Below are 22,453 nucleotides of genomic sequence, written 5' to 3'. Positions count from 1 at the left end.
AACCCAAGAGAGCTGGCTGTATTTTAAGGAGACCTTATTGAGGGCACAAGAGCAAACCATCCCGATGTGCAGAAAGAATAGCAAATATGGTAGGCGTCCAGCTTGGCTTAACAAAGAAGTCTTTGGCGAACTTAAACGCAAAAAAGAAGCTTACAAGAAGTGGAAGCTTGGTCAGATGACTAGGGAGGATTATATAAACACTGCTCGAACGTGCAGGAATGAAATGAGGAAGGCCAAAGCACAATTGGAGTTGCAGCTAGCAAGGGACGTGAAGGGGAACAAAAAGGGTTTCTACAGGCATGTTGCCAACAAGAGGAAGATTCGGGAAAGTGTAGGCCCCTTAAAGAAAGAGGGAGGCGACCTAGTGACGGAGGATGTGGAGAAAGCTGAGGTACTCAATGCCTTTTTTGCCTCTGTCTTCACAGACAAGATCAGCTCCCAGACTGCTGTACTGGGTGGCACAGAATGGGAAGGAGGCAAACATCCCGCAGTGCTGAAGGAACAGGTTCAAGACTATTTAGAAGGATTGGACATTCACAAGTCCATGGGGCCGGATGCAATGCACCCGAGGGTACTGAGGGAGTTGGCTGAGGTGATTTCAGAGCCATTGGCTATTATCTTTGAAAGCTCGTGGCAACAGGGGGAGGTCCCTGAGGACTGGAAAAAAGCAAATATAGTGCCCATCTTCAAAAAAGGGAGGAAAGAAGATCCGGGGAACTACAGACAGGTCAGCCTCACCTCAATCCCTGGAAAGATCATGGAGCAGGTCCTTAAGGAATCCATTTTAAGGCACTTGGAAGAGAGGAAGGTGATCAGGAACAGTCAACACGGATTCACCAAGGGAAAGTCATGCCTGACCAACCTGATTGCTTTCTATGATGAGGTGACTGGCTCTGTGGATGTGGGGAAGGCGGTGGATGTGATATACCTTGACTTTAGCAAAGCTTTTGATACGGTTTCTCACAGTATTCTTATCAGCAAGTTAAAGAAGTATGGGATGGATGAATGGACTATAAAATGGATAGTGAACTGGCTAGAGCATAGGGCTCAACGAGTAGTGATCAATGGCTCCATGTCTAGCTGGCAACCGGTCACAAGCGGAGTTCCCCAGGGGTCGGTCCTGGGGCCGGTTTTGTTCAACATCTTTATTAATGATCTGGAGGATGGGGTAGATTGCACCCTCAGCAAGTTTGCGGACGACACTAAGCTGGGGGGAGTGGTAGATACCCTGCAAGGTAGGGATAGGATACAGAGTGACCTAAACAAACTGGAGGATTGGGCCAAAAGAAATCTAATGAGGTTCAACAAGGACAAGTGCAGAGTCCTCCACTTAGGAAGGAAGAATCCCATGCACAGCTATAGACTGGGGACCGACGAGCTGGGCAGCAGCTCTGCAGAAAAGGACCTGGGGGTAACGGTGGATAAAAAGCTGGATATGAGTCAGCAGTGTGCCCTGGTTGTCAAGAAGGCTAATGGAATATTGGGCTGCATTAGGAGGGGCATTGCCAGCAGGTCACGGGAAGTGATTATTCCCCTCTATTCGGCATTGGTGAGGCCACATTTAGAATACTGTGTCCAGTTTTGGGCCCCCCACTACAAAAAAGATGTGGACAATTTGGAGAGAGTGCAGCGGAGGGCAACCAAAATGATTAGGGGGCTGGAGCACAGGACTTATGAGGAGAGGCTGAGGGAACTGGGCTTGTTTAGTCTGCAAAAGAGAAGAGTGAGGGGGGATTTGATAGCGGCTTTTAACTACCTGAAAGGGGGTTCTAGGGAGGATGGGGCTAGGCTGTTCTCGGTGGTGGCAGATGACAGAACAAGGAGCAACGGTCTCAAGTTGCAGGGCGGGAGGTCTAGGTTGGACATTAGGAAAAAGTTTTTTACTAGGAGGGTGGTGAAGCATTGGAATGGGTTACCTAGGGAGGTGGTGGAATCTCCATCCTTAGAGGTTTTTAAGCTGCGGCTTGACAAAGCCCTGGTTGGGATGACATAGCTGAGGTTAGTCCTGCTTTGAGCAGGGGGTTGGACTAGATGACCTCCTGAGGTCCCTTCCAACTCTAATATTCTATGATTCTATGATTCTATGATTAGCATAGAAACGTTGTTGAGAAATGCAGGTCTCGGCGGCAGTCCCATCGAGGATGCTTAGAAAAGAAAGTCAGAGGCATGGATTAAAGTTAGACAAAGGAAAGGGAGGGTTTGTTCCTATGTCAAGCAGCCCCTGATGTTTAAAGTAAAAAGAGTCAAGCCAGTTATGCCGTCTGCTGTGAAAGTCTGTCCCTTCATTCATAAATTCCACCAGAGTCCTCCCCTAGCGAGGGAATGTAAGGGGGTGTGTGGAGTGCAGGAAAGAAACTGGAGTTTCCCACTAGGTTAGCCAGGCACAGCAAGTGAAAGGCAATTCCAGGTTTCTAGGCCTCCGTGACAGAGCTCAGCCAATGTACCTGGGTTGTGATGGGCTTTGCCAGGATCCCCAGTTCTGCCCGTGTCCTCAGTCCTAACCCACAGATCCCTACTCACAAGACTCTTCCGTCTCTGGGCTCACACACTGTCACAGAGCCACAGGTCAGGTGCTCCTTGCCAACACCACTGGCTCAGAAATCAAGAGACAAACTCTTAAAGAGCAAGAGATTTGGGATATAAATCAGGAGTTGCTATTTTTTTTTCCAGACATAAATCCATATAGTTATATGGCCAGTGGATTTATAAACCTCACTAGGGTTGATGTAACAAGTCAGAGCTCTTTACAAAAACTCTATTACATCATCGGAAAACGCTTTATTAAAACATTTTTTTTTAAATTCCTCCCCGTCCCCACCACCTTTGCTGGACAGCTCGGCTTGAGGTTAGGATGACAGAGTCTCATTTAACAACGGGCTGCCTTTTAATTTGTGGGAACCAAAGCCCTGGAGAACACTGAGCAACTTAACTAAGGGCAACCGAGTGAAATCTTGTGTAAGCAAACCGTGGTTACCTGAAGGGGTGTGTGTGGTGGAGGGAGTCTGGGCGGGAGGGGTTAGGCTCGGGGGTGTGTGGGGGAATAGACCTGGCCCTGGAAGTGAGGGGATGTGGTCCTGAGGTGTGGGGGGCAGGCCAAGCCCTGGGGTGTTGGGGGTGGGACCCAAGAAAGGGGGTGTGGGAGCAGACCTGCGGTGTGTGGGGGTAGGACCCAGCATGAGGTGGGGGACAGGACGCAGGCTCAAGGTGGGGATAGGTACTGCGGAGGGGGTTGTACGGGGCAGGCCCGGTGTGTTTGTGTGTGGGGGGGTTAGTCCGTGGCATGGGGGGGCAGGGCTCATGTCCAGGGTGGGGGTGATGATAGGCCCTGCTGAGGAGGGTAGGACTCAGCATGGCGGGGGAAGGATGCAGGTCCAGGGCAGGGGTGGGGTTAGATACTGTGGAGGGGGCAGGCCTGGGATGTGTGTGGGGGGGTTAGTCCATGGCAAGGGGGGGGCAGGGTGCAGGTCCAGGGTCAGGGTGGCAATAGGCCCTGCTGAGGGGGGTGTAAGGGCAGGCCCAGGGTGTGGGGGCATAGTTCCCTGTGGGGGGGGCAGAGGGCAGGCCCATGGTTGGGAGGTTAGGCCTCGTGGAGGAGGCAGGACTGGTCCAGAACGAGGGGGGTGAGGCCTGAGTGGGGGAGGCAGGACCAGGCCTGGCCTGGGGTGTTGGACTGGTTCCGGGGGCCATTCTGGGACGAGGAGACAGAGCTCACCCTGGTGGGGCCACCGTACTCAGGCAAACTGTGCGAATCACACTAGCATTAAAAAAATCAATCCTGAGATCTGGGAGTTCAGTCAGGAGATCATGAGTGAGGCTTAATTTTCCTTCGAACCGCTCTGTAATGGTCCCTGGGAGGACCGCTTCGGTGTGTTGGGGTCTCACTAGGGTAAGCCACGTGGCTTCCCTGCCTTCTGGGACCGCACTTGGGAGCCTTCGGCACCCCGGCTTCACCCTGTGAGTGCCTGGCAGTGGGTCCCCCTGAGTTGGACACCTAAGGGACATTTGCATCCCCAAAGGGGAGCAATGCACCCCCCACCTTCCTTCATTTGCCGTGACTTTCAGCCAGAGCTTTAAACTAGCACAGCGTAGAAAGTCCAGAGTTAACATAGAGAACGGAAGAATACAGCCTGGTCCATCCGGATCAGTCCCAGAGCCTGGCGCCCCCCTGTTATAAAATAAACAGCAGGATCTTAGTCAAGAGGACAAGGCAACACGCCACGTTTATTGTGAATACAAAGATTTCAAAAAGCAATTACCTGCACACACACCAAGTTCTACGGAGATGGAGTACAGTTACCAGCCTCTGCTGCTTGTGTTAGTCCACCAGACAGGTGGCTAAGACACAGGGAAAGGAGCAGGGGTCTGCCGGTGTGCACCGATGCCCCTGGAGGATGATTCTAGAACCAAACCCAAAGTCCTCATCTTTTCGCCCCTTTTTATAGGGGCGAGCTCTTATGCCATTCTGTGGGTTCTGCTTTGTCATGCTGAATCTGTGTCCTGGTGTGATTATTAATCACCCATGTTTTGCAAGCATGACCATTGTTAGTTTGTTTTTCATCTTGCTTACATCCTTTGAGGTGGATCCCGAAGTCATCAAGGTGGGCAGTCTTCAGTCATCTGGGTCGTAAAAGTTGTTACCTTCACTCCCTTAAACATCCAAGGCAGGCACCTTTTCCTGTCATGCCCTGGTCTTACATACATACATCACTCATTCATCTATTCACACCCTAATCTTTTAACATTTATTTAAACTGTGTAACTGGAAGACACAAGTGTCCTTCAGGAACAAAAACATTCCTTTTTATCTAAACCATTCACTACTATTACAAAACACCCTCATTTAACACTGAATCTTTCTGTTCAGAACATTTACTGATGTTACTTTAAGCAGTGATCATAAAACACATGTACTTCAAATATATCAACAGTTTCACAGGATGATCTTTGGTAACTTTACAAACAGGAGAATCAATGACCAGAGCTAAGTTTCGGACAAACAAATGGTTTCATACAAATTTATCAGTAATGAGCAGATCACCCTAAATGGCCAAAATGCAAAGCCACACAGAGACTGCTGTGGTGGTTTATCACTTATCAAAATAATAGGGGTATTTCACATAGAATCAACAGAACAGAATCAAGCTTTGGGCCTACACCCGGAGCCCTCTTGACTCCCAGTCTAGGAGCATCTCCCCTGTCACTTAACAACCCCACCTGGCCCCTCCCCTATCCTTTGTTCTCCAGCTGGTCACCCCTGGCTGGACCCTCCAGGGTTGTGTTGCTAGGTAACAAATGTCCAGGCAATTGCAGTGGCCATTGTCTTCTCAAACTCTCCATGAGCATGGATGTCAGTCATCCCTGTGTGTCTGCCTAGAGTAAACCGCCTTTTTCCACCCCCTGGTTAACCATGCACCACAGAGGGGAAACTGAGGCACGCACACCATTCATCTAAAATTTTCTGAAAAATGCCTGCTCTGTCACAAGTGCACACACGCATGTATGCACACAGAGCTCTGCCAGTGCCCCTTCTGTCCCAGTCCTGGGCTCCCCCAAACACCTCAGCCAACATTCTCCAGTCCTGACCTGCAGCCCTCTGCTATCCCAGCCCTGGGCTCTCTTCACAGTCCTATAATACCTCTCCTCTTCCTGACCCCAAACTACTTCTCAGCTCTGCCAGTACACCTCAGTACTGAACTACAACCCCTCTGTCCTGGCTGCCCTGCCTCAAACCCACAATGCTGACAGATCCCCTGGATCCTGACCCTGTGCTAGTCACCTTTCTCCCTGCCCCTCTCACCAGCCCCTCCCCACACAGAGCTCTCTCAATACACCAATACTGGGACCTGCAGCCCCCCCCTCCCTGGTATTCCAGCCCTGGGTGTGCCCACATGCAGCCCTGACAGCGTGCTAGTCTGCCACACCAGCCTAGGAGGGTACGTCTACACTGCCTTTTAACAGCTGTGGCAACGAGTCTCAGATCCTGGGCTCAGCATATCTACTGTTATTACTGCTATTATAGCACATAAAGGCCCCACCCAAGATCAGGGTTCTATACATAGTACAGAAAGAGACCCCACCCTCCACCAAAGGGCTTACAATCTAACTAAAGAAGATGGACAAAGTGTGGGAGGGGAACCTGAGGCACTGAGCAGGGAGGTGCCTTGCTGAAGTTCACATAGCAGGTCTGTGGCAGATCCAGGAACAGAACCCAGGGCTCCCTGCTCACATTTTAGGAGAAGGGAAAAGTTTCAAACTGGATGGTATCCTGGAATGAAAATTAACCAGCATGTTCATGTGATTACTATAGCAACTGCAGGTCCAAGTGAAGACCGAGGTCCCATTGTGCTCTGTGCGGTAGGAAAACGCAGTGGGAAACAGTCCATGCCCCCAAAGAGTAGCTAGAGAATATAGACCAAGTGTGGGTGACCTAAAGAAGTGAGCTGTGCGCTCATGAGTATGATGGAGTCATTTAAACACAGGAGAAGTGATGGGGAAAGTCATGGATTCTTCGCTTTGTGGGCCAGAAGGGACCGTTAGATCATCCTGTCTGAGCTCCTGTATATCACAGGCCATTAAATGTCACCCAGATGCCCCTGTACTGAGATTTCAATTAGGCTAAAACTTTACAAGCCTCAGGAGATTGAGATGCTTCCCATGGTGCCCAGGCCTGTTAGGCACCTCACTACCACCTGACCCGAGCGTGAGGACGACTGTCTGTCCCCACCATGGGTCAACTCCTTGACTGCACTGGCTGGGGGCACCACAAGCACTGCCCGATCAGCCTACGTGGGCTCCGCTGTCCCTCTGCAGGTCCGCAAGAGTCACACGCCAGCCCTAGAGTCCTCTGAGCAACCCCCTGAAGCATTCAGCCCCTGGAGCACCGGGCACTCACAGTATTCACATTGTCACTACAGCTTCCTAGTTACAGCTTAAATCAAGCACTCCACGTAACATGCGGCACTGAGATATGTTTATAGTGAACGCAAGTGAAAGTTTATTTAACAAAGCACACAGGTGTGAGTGATCTCAAGAAGAGATATTGGAAACAAAGAGTAACATATGAAATAAAATCATAACAAACATTCTTGACCCTAGACTTACTTCACAAAATACCCTAATCCCTAATAAAGCATTGCTCTCCAGCATTATTTCCAGCCCCTAGATCAGTTGTCTGGCCCTCTTTTGAACTTTCTTTATTATTTCCACATCCCTCCTTAAGTGTGGGTATAAGAACATAAGAACGGCCACACTAGGTCAGACCAATGGTTCATCTAGCCCAGTCTCCTGTCTTCCGACAATGGCCAATGCCAGGTGCTTCAGAGAGAATGAACAGAACAGGAAATCATCAAGTGATCCATCACCTGTCATCCACTCCCAGTTTCTGGCAAACAGATGATGGGGACACTTCAGGACATGGGTTTGCATCCCTGACCATTCTGGCTAATAGCCACTAATGGAACTATCCTCCATGAACTTATCTAGTTCTTTTTTGAACCCTGTTATAGTTTTGTCCTTCTCAAACTCCTCTGGCAAGGAGTTCCACAGGTTGACTGCATGTTGGGGGAGGTATTCTTTCTATTTGTTTTAAACCTACTGCCTATTAATTTCATTTGGTGACCCCTAGTTCTCATGTTATGTGAGGGAATAAATAATGTCGGAGAATAAAGAGTTAAAAGCTGGACAAATGGTCAGGCCTAAGTTACAGGGAACGGGGTCAAGGCACGGGAAAACCTTGTTTCTGTTAATTGGTATAAATTCTAGTTAGAGTCTGTTATCTCTCTTCTTTTCCTCCTTTCCTGGCCATCTGCGCAGGGGACGAGACTGAGGCTAACTATCACCACTTCTGCACAAGGCATTTGGTGGGAACAGAGCATTATCTTCTTTCCCTCCCTTGCATGTTGTATATTTTTAAAAAATGTTTGTAAGTTTCAAGATAATGTGTCTGTGCTCTGTGCAATAATGCTGTAAACAATAAACAGGGGTGGGTATAATTATATTCATCATGTAGTTGTTAATATTCATTTTATAGGTGTCAGTGTAACCAACTAAGGGTCTATGGGGAGTTGCTGGAAATGTATACATTTACAGACTGTTATGGATAAAAGAATTGTAAAGTAACTGTCTCGTTGCTCACTCATGGTGTCGAGGTGGAACAAGCAGGCAATAAAGGGTTCTGTCTCCCCAGTCCACCCCCGGGACAACCTGTTTGGTTATTTCTAACAAATAACATTTCCTTATTCACTTTCTCCACACCAGTCAAGATTTTATCGACCTCTATCATATCCCCTTAGTCGTCTCTTTTCCAAGCTGAAAGTCCCAATTTTTTAAATATCTCCTCACGTGAAAGCTGTTCCCTACACCTAATCATTTTTGTTGCCCTTTTCCAATTCTAATATATATTTTTGATGGGGTGACTAGATCTGCATACAGCATTCAAAATGTGGGTGTACCATGTATTTCTAGAGAGGCATTATGATATTTTCTGTTTATTATCTGTCCCTGTCCTCATGATTCCTAATATTCTGTTAGCTTTTTTGACTGCCATTGCACACTGAGTGGATGTTTTCGGAGAACTATCCACAACGACTCCAAGATCTCTTTCTTGAATCTCAAGAACTAATTTAGACCCTATCATTTTGTATGTATAGTTGGGATTAGATTTTCAATGTGCATTACTTTGCATTTATCAACATTAAATTTCAGCTGCCATTTTCTTGCCCGCACACCCAATTTTGTGAGATCTCTTTGTAACTCTTCACAGTTTGCTTTGGATTTAACTATCTTGAGTAATTTTGCATTGTCTGCAAATGTTGCCACTTCACTATTTACCCCTTTTTCCAGATCATGTATGAATATGTTGAACAGTACTGGTCCCAGTACAGACCCCTGGGAGACACCACTATTTTCCTTTCTCCATTCTGAAAAAATGACCATTTATTCCTAACCTTTGTTTCCTATCTTTTAAGCAGTTACTGATCCAGGAGAGGACCTTCCCTCTTATCCCATGACTGCTTACTTTGCTTAGGACCCTTTGGTGAGGAACCTTGTAGTTTCAACCAATTTGTCTGGCATTGAAGTTAGGCTAACTGGTCTGTAATTGCCAGGATCACCTCTGGAGCCTTTTTTAAAAATTGGTATCACATTAGCTTTCTCCAGTCATCTGGTACAAAAACTGATTTAAGCGACCGGGTACATACCACAGTTAGTAGTTCTGCAATTTTACATTTGAGTTCTTTCAGAACCCTTGGGTGAATACCATCTGCTCCTGGTGACTTATTGCTATTTAATTTATCAATTTGTTCCAAAACCTTTTCTAAGGCACTTCAATCTGGGACAGTTCCTCAGATTTGTTACCTAAAAAGAATAGCTCACATCACATCCTCTGTAGTCAAGACTGATGTGAAGAATTCATTTAGCCTCATCTTCCCAAACTGGACACAGTATTCCAGTAGCAATCTCAGTATGCTATGTACAGAGGCAAGATCACATTCCCACATGGTATTCCACTTTGTATACACCCCAAGGATCACATTAGCCCTTTTTGCCAAAGCATCACAATGAAAGCTCATGTTGAGGCAATTTCCTATGATAATCCCTGAAGCCGTCTCTGAGTCACTGATTTCTAAAAACCATCTCCCAACTTGCATTCTTTGTTCCCAGATGTGTTACAGGGATATCCAACTAACCATCAATGGTAAAACAAACAACAACATGTTTTATTCTATTTGAAAAATAAATACAACTACAGGAATTTACAAGAACAAATAATCTTTTTAGTGCACAAATACTGTACTGATAAGTACTCTAGATAGATAGATCGATAGATCGATAGATAGATAGATAATGTTATTGTCTTTGAAATAGTCCAAGTCTTCTCATCAGTTTCCTGAGAGCCTCTCTGACCTCTTTGTTTCTCAGAGAGTATATGATAGGGTTGAGGGCTGGAGTTATAACTGAATATAGGACAGTGATCACTTTGTCTCTGTCTGTAGAGTAGGACGAGGTGGGGTGTATATAGGTAGAAATGACTGTGGAGTAGTACAAGCTGACCACTATGAGGTGGGAGGAGCAGGTGGAGAAGGCTTTCTTCTTGCCTTCTGAGGAGTGAATCTTCAGGATAGTTCTCAGGATGAGGTAATAGGATATTAGAATTATCGCACAGCTCCCCATCCCGAAGATTGTGTCAGACAGAGAAGTTAGAGTTTCTTGGAGGCTGGTATCTGAGGAGGAAAGTCTTAGCACTGGTGGCAATTCACAGAAGAAATGGTTGATGACGGTCGAGCAGCGGAAGGACAGCTGGAGTACAAGTCCTGTATGGACCACGGAATTGGCCACCCCAGCTATCCATGCGCCAGCAATTAACCCAACACAAACCCCTCTCCTCATGATGAGGGTGTAATGCAAAGGGTGGCAAATAGCAGCGTAGCGGTCAAAAGCCATGGCAGCAAGGATCAGAGTTTCACTTCCCAGAGTCCAAGTAAAGAGACAGATCTGCACAATGCAACCCAAGAAGGAAATGGTCTTCCTGTGCTCCAGAAGGTTGAGCAGCATTTTGGGGACAGACACTGAGATGGATAAAATATTTATCAAGGACAAGTTGATGAGCAAAAAATACATAGGGGTGTGGAGGCTGCTGTTGGCAGTAATCGTGAGGATGATGAGGATGTTTCCAGCTAGGGCTGCCATGTAGATGAAGGTGAATATCACAAAGAGTAACATCTGGTGTTCAGGGCGGCTGGACAGACCCACCAAGTTAAATTCTGTGATAAAGGATTGGTTCTTCATTCCTGAATCTCCACTACTCCACTTCTGTCAACATAAATCAATGCACTTGGTCAGATATTCAGCTGTTGCAATGTAGTGTAGCTCTAATGAAACTCAGAAGGGGAAGGAAAAGCCATTGATTCGCACTTGCTGTTGATCTGGTCAATTGACTCCAATGAAGCAATGTCAGTTTACACCAGTGGGGGTTCTGGCTAATTGATTTCATTACTGTCACACCGATTCATAACACTTGGGCAGCTGGCCCATTGACTTTGAAGGACCCATCCTGAATCAAAAGTAACTCCCGTGAAATTAATGGAGCTTCACTAGTGTGAAGTCAGCAGAGGGGAGATAAGAATGAGGCACATCACATCACAAATTTAAAAAGTAGCCACATCACAAGGAAGGGACTAAAGCAAGTTACAAGTAGCACTTTGTGGGACCACTGGGAACATCGAGTCTGATCTCTTGTATATCACAGGCCACGGAACGTCCCCAAAATAATTTATTAAGCAAAACTTTTAGGGGAAAAAAGTCTTGATTTAAAAATCACCAGTGATGGAGAATACATTCTGACCCCGGGTAAATTGTTCCTGTGTTTATTACCATCATTGTCCAAAAATTGCACCTTCTTTTCTTAGTTTTAAACCAATGATTTCCATCCACTTCAGTGTGGAGTAATTCATGCTTTATGCCATGGTGAGTGAGAGCGATAGCAGGGTCCATGTCACTGAGAAGGGTGAACAGCAATATTGTGTCTATATAGGACAATTATAAGAGCTAGGGATATAAGCTTGGATTTTTGAGAAAGTCTAAGCAGTTAGGCCCCACATCCTTTTGGTAAGAAATCCCAGTATACACAAATTGACTCTACATCTATCTATCTATCTAGTCCCATTCACATCTACCTTATATGCTAATTGTTATAAAATTTGCCGATGACTCCAAACTGAAAAGGGTTGAATGCACCTGGGAAGGTTTAGAATTCATGCGTCACCGGAATGTGCATTGCCTCTCTGGCCCATTTTGATTTGGGTCGGTTTCAACTAGCTTCTAATGAATCTTCATTCCATCCAGATAGGGAGTGAGACACTCACCCAAGAGCAAGCATAACCCTTTTGCCCCCCGACATGGTAGTCATGAAACTTTATAGGGGAAATTGAGGCATGCACAGTCCTCATAAAAATATTACAAAAATTCCCTCTTTGTCACAGGCATACTATCACGAGTATTATATGCAAGACATGAGAGGTCATTGTTCTGCTCTGCTTGGCACTGGTGAGGACTCTGATGGAATATTCTGACCGGATTTGGGCACCACACTTTAGAAAGACATGGACAATTTTGGCAGTGGCGGGTGGGAATAGTAGAATTTTAATTTCCAGTGCTAATGTCCTGTCCAGCAGCAAAGTACTGTTATCACGGAGCAAGAAAGGAGCGGAGAGGAGGGAACTGTGTCTTCCTAATTCAGCAAACCTTCCCTTGGCTGCTCCTGGGACAGTGTAGCAGAGACTCACCAGGCCTGATGAAACAAAGGAAAGGAAGCTTGTGGCCATGGAACACTGAATAATACTGATGAGGGCTAAGATATCAATGAAAACTCTTGGCACACCTGTACATTTACCTTCCTTCACTCTGTAGTGGCAAGTAATAGAACTGCAACGTTCAACTTAGCAGGAAAAGAAGAGTGGGGACTGGTTGATTTACCTCTGATGTCACCAGGGTCCCACTGAAAATTGACCTGAGCTACGGATTTGGTCACCTGAGAAATTTATTCCTAATCTAGTGGTGTGACACAACTTTTCTTAACAATTTAGCTGCATTATTACCGAATGTCTGCAAGTGTGGCCTACACACATATTTCAAATGAGTTTTAACATGACGGAAAGTGTGAAAAGTATGTTTTATTCCAGTTTTAAGATCATTTGGGACAAAGAAAGAGACGACAAATGCTAAATCTCTTAAGCATCTTGTTTTAATTCTTTTCTTCTCATGAACTAAGTAAAATATTTACTTGCAAATTCATCTATTCTCAAAGAATAATAATCCAGATTCAGGAGGGATGCACAGTATTCTTCAGGCTTTAGTGTGGGAATGAGGGCGCAGTGAATATCTAACGCTATGGCTTGATGCCCTAATTTTCCTCCAGAATGAGTCTGATGACACACACACAAACACACATATTAACCATGTATTGATTTAAAAGACAAAACATCTAAGGACAGCTTTTCTCAAGGCTTCTTTTACCTCCTTGTTTCTCAGGCTGTAGATGAGGGGGTTGACCAGTGGAGTCAAGACTCCATAGAAGACAGAGAACACTTTGTTCAGGTCCATCAGTGGGTCCGACCATGATACCAAATACACAATGATCAGACTCCCATAGAAAATGGTCACCACGATGAGGTGGGAAAAGCAGGTGGAAAAGGTCTTTTGCCTCCCGCTGGTGGAAGGGATTCTCAGGATGGTGGAGATGATACAGACATAGGATGCCAGAGTCAGTAGAAAAGGAGGAAATGTGAATATGGAGGAAGATATGAAACTGGTAACATCCACGACATGGGTGTCACTGCAGGACAGTTTTATTATTGTGCTAAAATCACAAAATAAATGGTCCATTTCATTGGGGCCACAGAATGTTAATTGTGACATATAAATATAAAGATGGAAACAGACAGGAATCCACCTATCCACAACCCAGCCACTAGCTCGAGGCACAACCTGCCATTCATAAGGGCTGCATAATGCAGGGGTTTGCATATTGCTAAATACCGATCGTAGGACATCAGCGATAAGAGAGAACATTCTGTGCCTCCCAGAGAGCCAAAGAAATATAATTGTGTGATGCATCCAGTAACAGAAATGGTTCTGTCCCCGGTCAGGAGACTGGCCAGCAGCCTGGGCAGGATGGTGGAGGAGTAGCAGGTCTCCAAGCAGGACAAGTTCCCCAGGAAGAAGTACATGGGGGAGTGAAGGTGCTGATCAGTCGCAACAAGTACAATGATGAGGACGGGGACCTAAGCCCGAAGGTTAGGGGGGAAGAGGGACACCGCAAGGAAGCAGAAGGAGGAGGGTGCAGCAGAGGAAGCCTCCCGATTCATCCTGTGAAAGTAGGCCACTCGGCTACTTATCTCAAGTGCCTGTAACAAATGCAAGAAGCCTGGGAAACAAGCAGGAAGAACTGGAAGTCCTGGCACAGTCAAGAAACCATGACGATTGGAATAACAGACTTGGTGGAATAACTCTCATGATTGAAGCGCGGTCATGGATGGGTATAAACTGTTCAGGAAGGACAGGCAGGGGCGAAAGGGGGGAGGAGTTGCACTGTATGTAAGAGAGCACTATGACTGCTCTGAGCTCCAGTATGAAACTGGAGATAAGTCAGTTGAGTGTCTCTGGGTTAAGATTAGAAGCAAGAACAATAAGAGTGATGTCCTGGTGAGAGTCTGTTACAGACCACCAGACCAGGAGGACGAGGTGGATGAGGCTTTCTTTACTCAGCTAGGGAAAGTTTCCAGTTCACAGGGCCTGATTCTCATGGGAGACTTCAATCACCCTGACATCTGCTGGAAGAACAATACAGCAGAGCACAAACAATCCAGGAAGTTTTTGGAGAGTGTTGCTGACAATTTCCTGGTGCAAGTGCTGGAGCAACCAACTAGGGGCCGTGCTTTTCTTGACCTGCTGCTCACAAACAGGGAAGATTTGGAAGGGGAAGTACAAGTGGGTGGCAACCTAGGCAGCAGTGACCATGAGATGGTCGAGTTCAGGATCCTGATGAAAGGAAGAAAGGAGAGCAGCAGGATACGGACCATGGACTTCAGAAAAGCGGACTTTGACTCCCTCAGGGAACTGATGGGCTGGATTCCCTGGGAGGCCAATATGAGGGGGAAAGGAACCCAAGAGAGCTGGCTGTATTTTAAAGAGACCTTATTGAGGGCACAAGAGCAAACCATCCCGATGTGCAGAAAGAATAGCAAATATGGTAGGCGTCCAGCTTGGCTTAACAAAGATGTCCTTGGCGAAGTTAAACACAAAAAAGAAGCTTACAAGAAGTGGAAGCTTGGTCAGATGACTAGGGAGGATTATATAAACACTGCTCGAATGTGCAGGAGTGAAATCAGGAAGGCCAAAGCACAATTGGAGTTGCAGCTAGCAAGGGACGTGAAGGGGAACAAGAAGGGTTTCTACAGGCATGTTGCCAACAAGAGGAAGATTAGAGAAAGTGTGGGCCCCTTAGAGAATGAGGGAGGCGACTTAGTGACAGAGGATGTGGAGAAAGCTGAGGTACTCAATGCCTTTTTTGCCTCGGTCTTCACAGACAAGATCAGCTCTCAGACTGCTGCACTGGGTGGTACAGAATGGGAAGGAGGCGAACATCCCGCAGTGCGGAAGGAACAGGTCCAAGACTATTTAGAAGGATTGGACATTCACAAGTCCATGGGGCCGGATGCAATGCACCCGAGGGTGCTGAGGGAGTTGGCTGAGGTGATTTCAGAGCCATTGGCTATTATCTTTGAAAGCTTGTGGCAACAGGGGGAGGTCTCTGAGGACTGGAAAAAAGCAAATCTAGTGCCCATCTTCAAAAAAGGGAGGAAAGAGGATCCAGGGAACTACAGACCGGTCAGCCTCACCTCAATCCCTGGAAAAATCATGGAGCAGGTCCTTAAGGAATCCATTTTAAGGCACTTGGAGGAGAGGAAGGTGATCAGGAACAGTCAACACGGATTCACTAAGGGAAAGTCATGCCTGACCAACCTGATTGCTTTCTATGATGAGGTGACTGGCTCTGTGGATGTAGGGAAGGCAGTGGATGTGATATACCTTGACTTTAGCGAAGCTTTTGATACTGTCTCTCACAGTATTCTTATCAGCAAGTTAAAGAAGTATGGGTTAGATGAATGGACTATAAAATGGATAGAGAACTGGCTAGAGCATAGGGCTCAACGAGTAGTGATCAATGGCTCCATGTCTAGCTGGCAACCGGTCACAAGCGGAGTTCCCCAGGGGTCGGTCCTGGGGCCGGTTTTGTTCAACATCTTAATTAATGATCTGGAGGATGGGGTAGATTGTACCCTCAGCAAGTTTGCGGACGACACTAAGCTGGGGGGAGTGGTAGATACCCTGGAGGGTAGGGATAGGATACAGAGTGACCTAAACAAACTGGAGGATTGGGCCAAAAGAAACCTAATGAGGTTCAACAAGGACAAGTGCAGAGTCCTCCACTTAGGAAGGAAGAATCCCATGCACAGCTATAGACTGGGGACCAACGAACTGGGCAGCAGCTCTGCAGAAAAGGACCTGGGGGTAACAGTGGATAAGAAGCTGGATATGAGTCAGCAGTGTGCCCTGGTTGTCAAGAAGGCTAATAGCATATTGGGCTGCATTAGGAGGGGCATTGCCAGCAGGTCACGGGAAGTGATTATTCCCCTCTATTCGGCATTGGTGAGGCTGCATTTAGAATATTGTGTCCAGTTTTGGGCCCCCCACTACAAAATGGATGTGGACAAGTTAGAGAGAGTGCAGCGGAGGGCAACCAAAACGATTAGGGGGCTGGAGCACAGGACTTATGAGGAGAGGCTGAGGGAACTGGGCTTGTTTAGTCTGCAAAAGAGAAGAATGAGGGGGGATTTGATAGCGGCCTTTAACTACCTGAAAGGGGGTTCCAGGGAGGATGGGGCTAGGCTGTTCTCAGTGGTGGCAGATGACAGAACAAGGAGCAACAGTCTCAAGTTGCAGGGCGGGAGGTCTAGGTTGGACATTAGGAAAAAGTTTTTTACTAGGAGGGTGGTGAAGCACTGGAATGGGTTACCTAGGGAGGTGGTGGAATCTCCATCCTTAGAGGTTTTTAAGCTGAGGCTTGACAAAGCCCTGGTTGGGATGATATAGCTGAGGTTAGTCCTGCTTTGAGCAGGGGGTTGGACTAGATGACCTCCTGAGGTCCCTTCCAACTCTAATATTCTATGATTCTATGATTCTATGTTCCCAACTATGGTCAGGATGTAGATCATTAGAAAGAGAAGGAAGAGAAGAACCTGCAGTTGAGGGAGATTCCCGAATCCCAGAATGATGAAGTCTGTGACGGTTGTTTTATTTCCTGTAGAAGAAATCTCCAGCAAACATACATGAGGGAAATCAAACAAATTTTGCAGTTGAGAGTCAAACTTCCATTACAAAAGAGCTATATTTTCAATTCTGGCTTCTCCATGCTGTTTGCCCTCCCAACACTTGAGTCAAGACTCCAGATGGCAGAGGCATTTGGGGTAAAAGTTTCAAAAAAGGCTGAAGTTAATTCACATTGGAAATTTAGCCACCATCTGGCATCTCTATTGAACACATCTCAGCTTCCTGAACCTGTTTGTGTATTACTTTAGTCACAATGTCTGTGATTATTTTTGTAGATTAAAGGAATTAAATATCACTCCATTGGCTTCATATGATAACCTCGGAAAAACCCCATTGCTGGGCTCACACCACATTTACCCATATTTCCATGGCAGAATCCACCAGATTCCAGAGGGGTGGAGAGTAGAATTTGATTCCAGAGATCTGGTCTTTATTCCTGGCTCAACCATTCCCTGACGTTGGGCTTATCACTACCTCTCTTTGGACCTCTGTTCCCTCCATTATGTAAGAGCTGATGATGATCCCATTTACTGTTTTTTCAATAAGATTTGTAATTTATGCAAGAAGAGGTGTCTACCTATGCTTATATGCTCTTGTGGAGATGGAGATATCATACTTTGACATAAATATTAAAACATTTTAAAGTGTCTATCGGTGCTGTATAACTTCTCAATGTTAGCATACAGCAATGAGACCATGCATAACTTTCAATACACTCTAGGAATGTCATATTTCCACCTCAATTTCCACAGAAATGGCATCAAGTTTTTGTTTAACACACACAACGTTTTTTAGACATTTTCTTTACTCCCACCCCATATTACAGAAAGATCTCTCCCAAAGCTCTCCTAAAGGGAATTGGATAGTTTCCTTTTTCATCAAGGATATGTAACTTTTTTTTTGAGAGCTATCCAGCACCTAACATTTATGGCTAATATTTTCAAAAGTGCCCAGGGCCAGATTCTGTAAATTATCCATGCGCCTAAATCTGAAGATTGAACCCTCAGTACCTTTGAACATCTGGTCCTGAGACACGATGTGAAAGAACATAGGGTTAGATAGTCAAATTAACATGTTCTGCCCAATTCTTACTTGGCTAAAATTGCTGTGACAGTTTGGGGGAACATGTCTTTGTCCATTTTATCATTCTGGATTGAATCACTTCTTTCGTACCAGAAAACATGGAATAGGTCATGGAGAAGCTATGCCTCAAAAGCTGTGACAACGCTGTCAAGATCTTCAGCACTGAGTGGCTCATGCCTGATGAAACAGGGGGAGTGTTGAGAAACCCACATCTAGGAACATTGACCAGACCTTACCCATACTCAAGTGTTTCGGAAGCACATCAGATTTAGAAGTTCGATCCAATCATAACAAACTGGTATCTGTTTTGAGAGGGGAATTGGTCCAGAATGTTATGGTTGAAGCCAGGTTTTCCCCTTGACTAATATTTGAAATTGGCCCACTAAAGAAACACATAAGGATATTCACTAATCCAAAGAAGAGAGCCCACCCCTCATAAGATCTGCTGATTTCTCAAATCTCCTATTAGACACAAGGCTTCTGATAACCATTAGAGATTTGCTGTTAAAAGTGCTGTGTTCATGGCCTGATATTTGAACATCACCTTTTTCATAAGCACCTGGCCGCTGCCAGAAAGCACAAATAGGGTTGAAATTTATAATAATGAAGTAATGACCAACATGCAGCATAACTACAGAGATAATCTGGCACACAATTAATACCTACAGAATTAAGCACACAACAAGAATCTAAAATTTCAGATTTCAAACAAAGCCTTTGGAATAATAACACACACACACAGGGGCACACCCACACGCATTCAGGTGTGTATGTCCTAGTCAGGGGAAGCCTGTAATTCTACCTGGGGTGCAGGAGCATGGTGTGCGCACGGTAGGGATATGAAATGCAGATGATAATCAACCTATCTTAGAATTTTGACGTAATGCAGAATGTTGAAGCGAGGATTGTGAAATGCTGAAAAAGGACATATTCACCTAATCACCATTGAGAGAAATTTTAAATGGGAAAAAAGAGCAGTTTGGTTGAAACGCCAAACATTGCCCATGACTGACCTGGTGACAATCTCTGCAATGAGATTCCAGGATTGTGACTCGTGTCATTCTGAAGCATATTAAGCCTGAAAAACCAGAAGGAATGCTGTAAAAGCTGAAAACATGGACAAATAGCTGAGGATGAGAATGAAAGAATACCACAAGCACATACGGAGACAATCAGAAAGATTAAGGCACAAAATGAGTTTCACCTAGCAAGGGAAATATGTATATATGCAGCACACACCCACACAGATCAACCCAAATCTGCCAGCACAACACAACCCCCCCACAAATCATCACCACCACACATACTGCAACTCAGTCAGCATACACAATAACCCCAACCACACATAGTCCCTAACCAGGACACAAAGCCTTGTTGACCACAGACACAAATCAACACAAATTCAACACAAGCTACACATAGATCAACACAACCACATATACAAATTAACCAGCACACACAATCACCCCAAACACCAATCTGAAGACTAGAATGTGTATTGAGTCTGTAAGAAATGATGGGAAAAGATACACGAATGGTTGAGATCTCTTTCTGCTTCGTGTATCTCCAGATTCCATGATCACTGGGATTCACCGTCTGTTATTGTCCAATTGTTCAGTTCTCAGCCATTTTGGGGCTTTTTAACATACATGAGTTCACAAACTACACTTGTGTGACAGCAAAGGTTTCCGGCTACTATGGAAGATATAAGCAGATTGCCTCCAGGGATAGCAATTTGGCACAGCAACCTGGCTGACATGGCAAAGAGCAAGTCATATTTAGAAGAAGGACCTCAGACAAATTTGGAAAGACTAACTCGAACTTTTAGGAGCTTTTGATGAATCACTAATGGATGGAAACTGAGATGTCATTCTCCTTCCCCCTCGCTGGCCCTCTTCTTACTCTTTTCCCTCTCATCCAGATCCTTTACCTTTCTTTTACTTGACCTTTTTTTTTTTCTTTCAATTTTTTACCAATAGATTTGTGTTGTGGTGGAAATCAATAAAATAAAAAGAAAGCAATAAAAAGAAACGTGTGCACTTAAAGGTGCATTACAGTAATTGAGTTAACGTGAAAACTAAAAGGTTGATTGAAGCTTTTTGAGGAGCTAATCAGGAAACAATTTGGCTCTCACTTACCTTAGTATAAATGAGGACGTCAATAGAGATTTGCTGCTGTAAAACTGGGGTAAGTAAGAGAGGAATGACACCAAAAGAGAGGTGTCCTTCTTCTTAGAATCATAGAATCATAGAGTTGGAAGGGACCTCAAGAGGTCTTCTTCTTGTTCAATTTTCTATGTCTCTATATACATTCTTGCCCAGTGCAGCTGCACAGACCCAGAATGTCACGTCTACAGCACCTTTCCCCATGTGCAGCATTGCAGTCACCTATATATGTTTTGGTGACCCCATGGGACTAGTTCCCAAAGAAAATCGACTGGGATGTTGCCAGGCAACTTAAACCACCCTTAGTAACAAATGGCAAAGAAGTCAGCCTTTCAGAACAAAACAAGGTTTTCTGTCACCTCTGCTCCAGGGCTGGGGTTTAAAGTGGATCCTTTGAATGTCTGGGAGCTGGGAGAGGTGAGAGTGAGTTGACTGGTCACCAGGCAAAGCAGCAGAGAGGCGCAATAAGATGGCGGTTCCCTGGCTGTTGCTTTGCAGGGACTGTGCTGTAGAGCGGTGCCATGTCACCATGATATGACGTGGACGTGCCGAGGCAGCATCGGGCTGCAGACCTTGTCAAAGAGCAGCCAGCCTCATGCACCATCGTTATAGGTGCCCCTACATCTCCCTCATTTCACCTTTGGGAGCAGATTCATTCCTGTTGTGTCTCCAATATCTTTGATGGAGTGAAATCCTCGTCGCCTCTTTCCTCTTTCTTTTCTTCAACATTTCAGGATCTCCCTCAGCCTCCCTGCTGGAGAGAAGGCAGATGTTTCCTCTCTCTTCCTCCTCCTGAATTCTGAGGATCTTTGTTCCCTCTTCATCTCCCAGCCCTTCCTGGGGTGTGATCTCCTCACCACAATGCATGAATAATTCCACCGTGTTGTACCCTGTGGCTGTCAGGAAGAACAGGGCCCTGGGCGGGACATGGGGGGAGCTATCCTGTTTCCTAACTTTCCCCTGTATCACACTCAATAATAGGGATCATTCCTCTTTGCCAGCCATCCATTGCTCTTGTTCCATTCTACCACAGCCTGGAAACAGTCTCTCCAACACGTGCTCTCCATGACAGCCACGTACGACAACCCCCAAATCCTTGGAAAAGTCAGTGCCGCACATGGAGGGGCTTCCTGAATTCTTACGTGGGCAAAGGTCCAGTGAAGTTAACAGAGCGTCTCACATGAGTCACGATGATGCTCAGCGGTTCACAGATGCTTGAATATTGACCCTGTGTCCAAACCCATTCCCCCTTATACTTAACATGATATTTCTGGCACAGGTTTCTCTCAACTCTAGAAACGTGTCCGATAGCTGAGTGCCACGGAAATCTCGATGCAGGCTGGAACTGTGCTGACTTCCATCTCTTCTCTTTGGTAGATCAGTTATACGTCAGAGAGTTTTATGGATGTGGTGCCCTAGGATAAATATGCACCACGTATGTGCATTTATATGTCTCCCTCTAATGTCTGAACCAAACGACTATAGCAGCCTGCCACCAACTGACATACCTTTAGGTCTAGAAGTTGAGACCTGAGTTATTGTTACAGGTCATTCTGGATTAGATAGATAGATAGATAGATAGATAGATAGATAGATAGTATCTATCTACCCACAAACACATCTACCTTATATGCTAATTGTTATAAAATTTGCAGGTGAAACCACACAGAAAAGGGTTGAGAAGACAGACTTAGAATTCTGAGTCATTGCCTCTCCGGCCCTCTTGTTAAATTGGCTCAGTTTCAAGAAGTTCCTTAATGACCCTTCATTCCACCCAGACCGGAAGTCATACACTCACATATCTTTCTTTGGCTGCCCTGCTAGCAAATTTAACTCTTTCCCCCTGATTAGGTACTCAAGACACTTATAGGGGAAACTGAGGCACATATAAAAATGTTACAAAAATCCCCACTTCGTCCCAGACATATTAACAGCAGCATTATATGCAAGACATGCGAGGTAATTGTTCTGCCGCTGGAGTATTTTGTCCATACGTGGGCACCACACTTTAAGAAAGAAGTGGACAATTTTGACAGGTAGCGGTTGGGAAGGATCAGGGAATGGTAGAATTTTAATTTCCAGCCCCAACAACATGTCCAGAAGCAAATTACTGGTGTCAGGAAGTAACTTTGGAGGATAGGACTAGCACTCAAAATGATCTTGATGAACTGGAGAATTGATCTGACATCCACAGAATGAAATTATTGATTCTTGATTGAAATTATTATTCATTGTATATTATAAAGACAATTATTTATTGCCTTTCCATTGTAAACGAGTTTATTATATTTTTCATTGTATATTATAAAGACAATTAT

The 22,453-nt window shown here is 45.4% G+C and overlaps 1 protein-coding gene and 1 pseudogene across 1 annotated transcript; both read right to left on the bottom strand.

The window, feature by feature from the left end:
* Positions 1-9,846: 9,846 nt before the first annotated feature.
* LOC137156279 (olfactory receptor 5V1-like) lies at positions 9,847-10,785 on the bottom strand. The gene has a single exon (XM_067552995.1). The coding sequence runs from the start codon at positions 10,783-10,785 to the stop codon at positions 9,847-9,849; it is 939 nt and encodes a 312-aa protein (XP_067409096.1).
* A 2,178-nt stretch (positions 10,786-12,963) lies between these two features.
* On the bottom strand, positions 12,964-16,858 carry LOC137156278 (olfactory receptor 11L1-like; annotated as a pseudogene).
* Positions 16,859-22,453: the final 5,595 nt, after the last annotated feature.

Source organism: Emydura macquarii, unplaced genomic scaffold (assembly GCF_026122565.2).
Source record: "Emydura macquarii macquarii isolate MOO-44397 ecotype Brisbane River unplaced genomic scaffold, CSIRO-AGI_Emac_v2 contig_1412, whole genome shotgun sequence".
In the NCBI taxonomy this organism is placed as follows: domain Eukaryota; kingdom Metazoa; phylum Chordata; order Testudines; family Chelidae; genus Emydura; species Emydura macquarii.
Note: the sequence above shows the minus strand (reverse complement) of the source record. Positions and strands in the feature narration are given on the sequence as shown.

Excerpts from the sequence above, each read along its gene's own strand:
- LOC137156279 (XM_067552995.1), bottom strand. The coding sequence starts at position 10,785 with ATGAAGAACCAATCCTTTATCACAGAATTTAACTTGGTGGGTCTGTCC.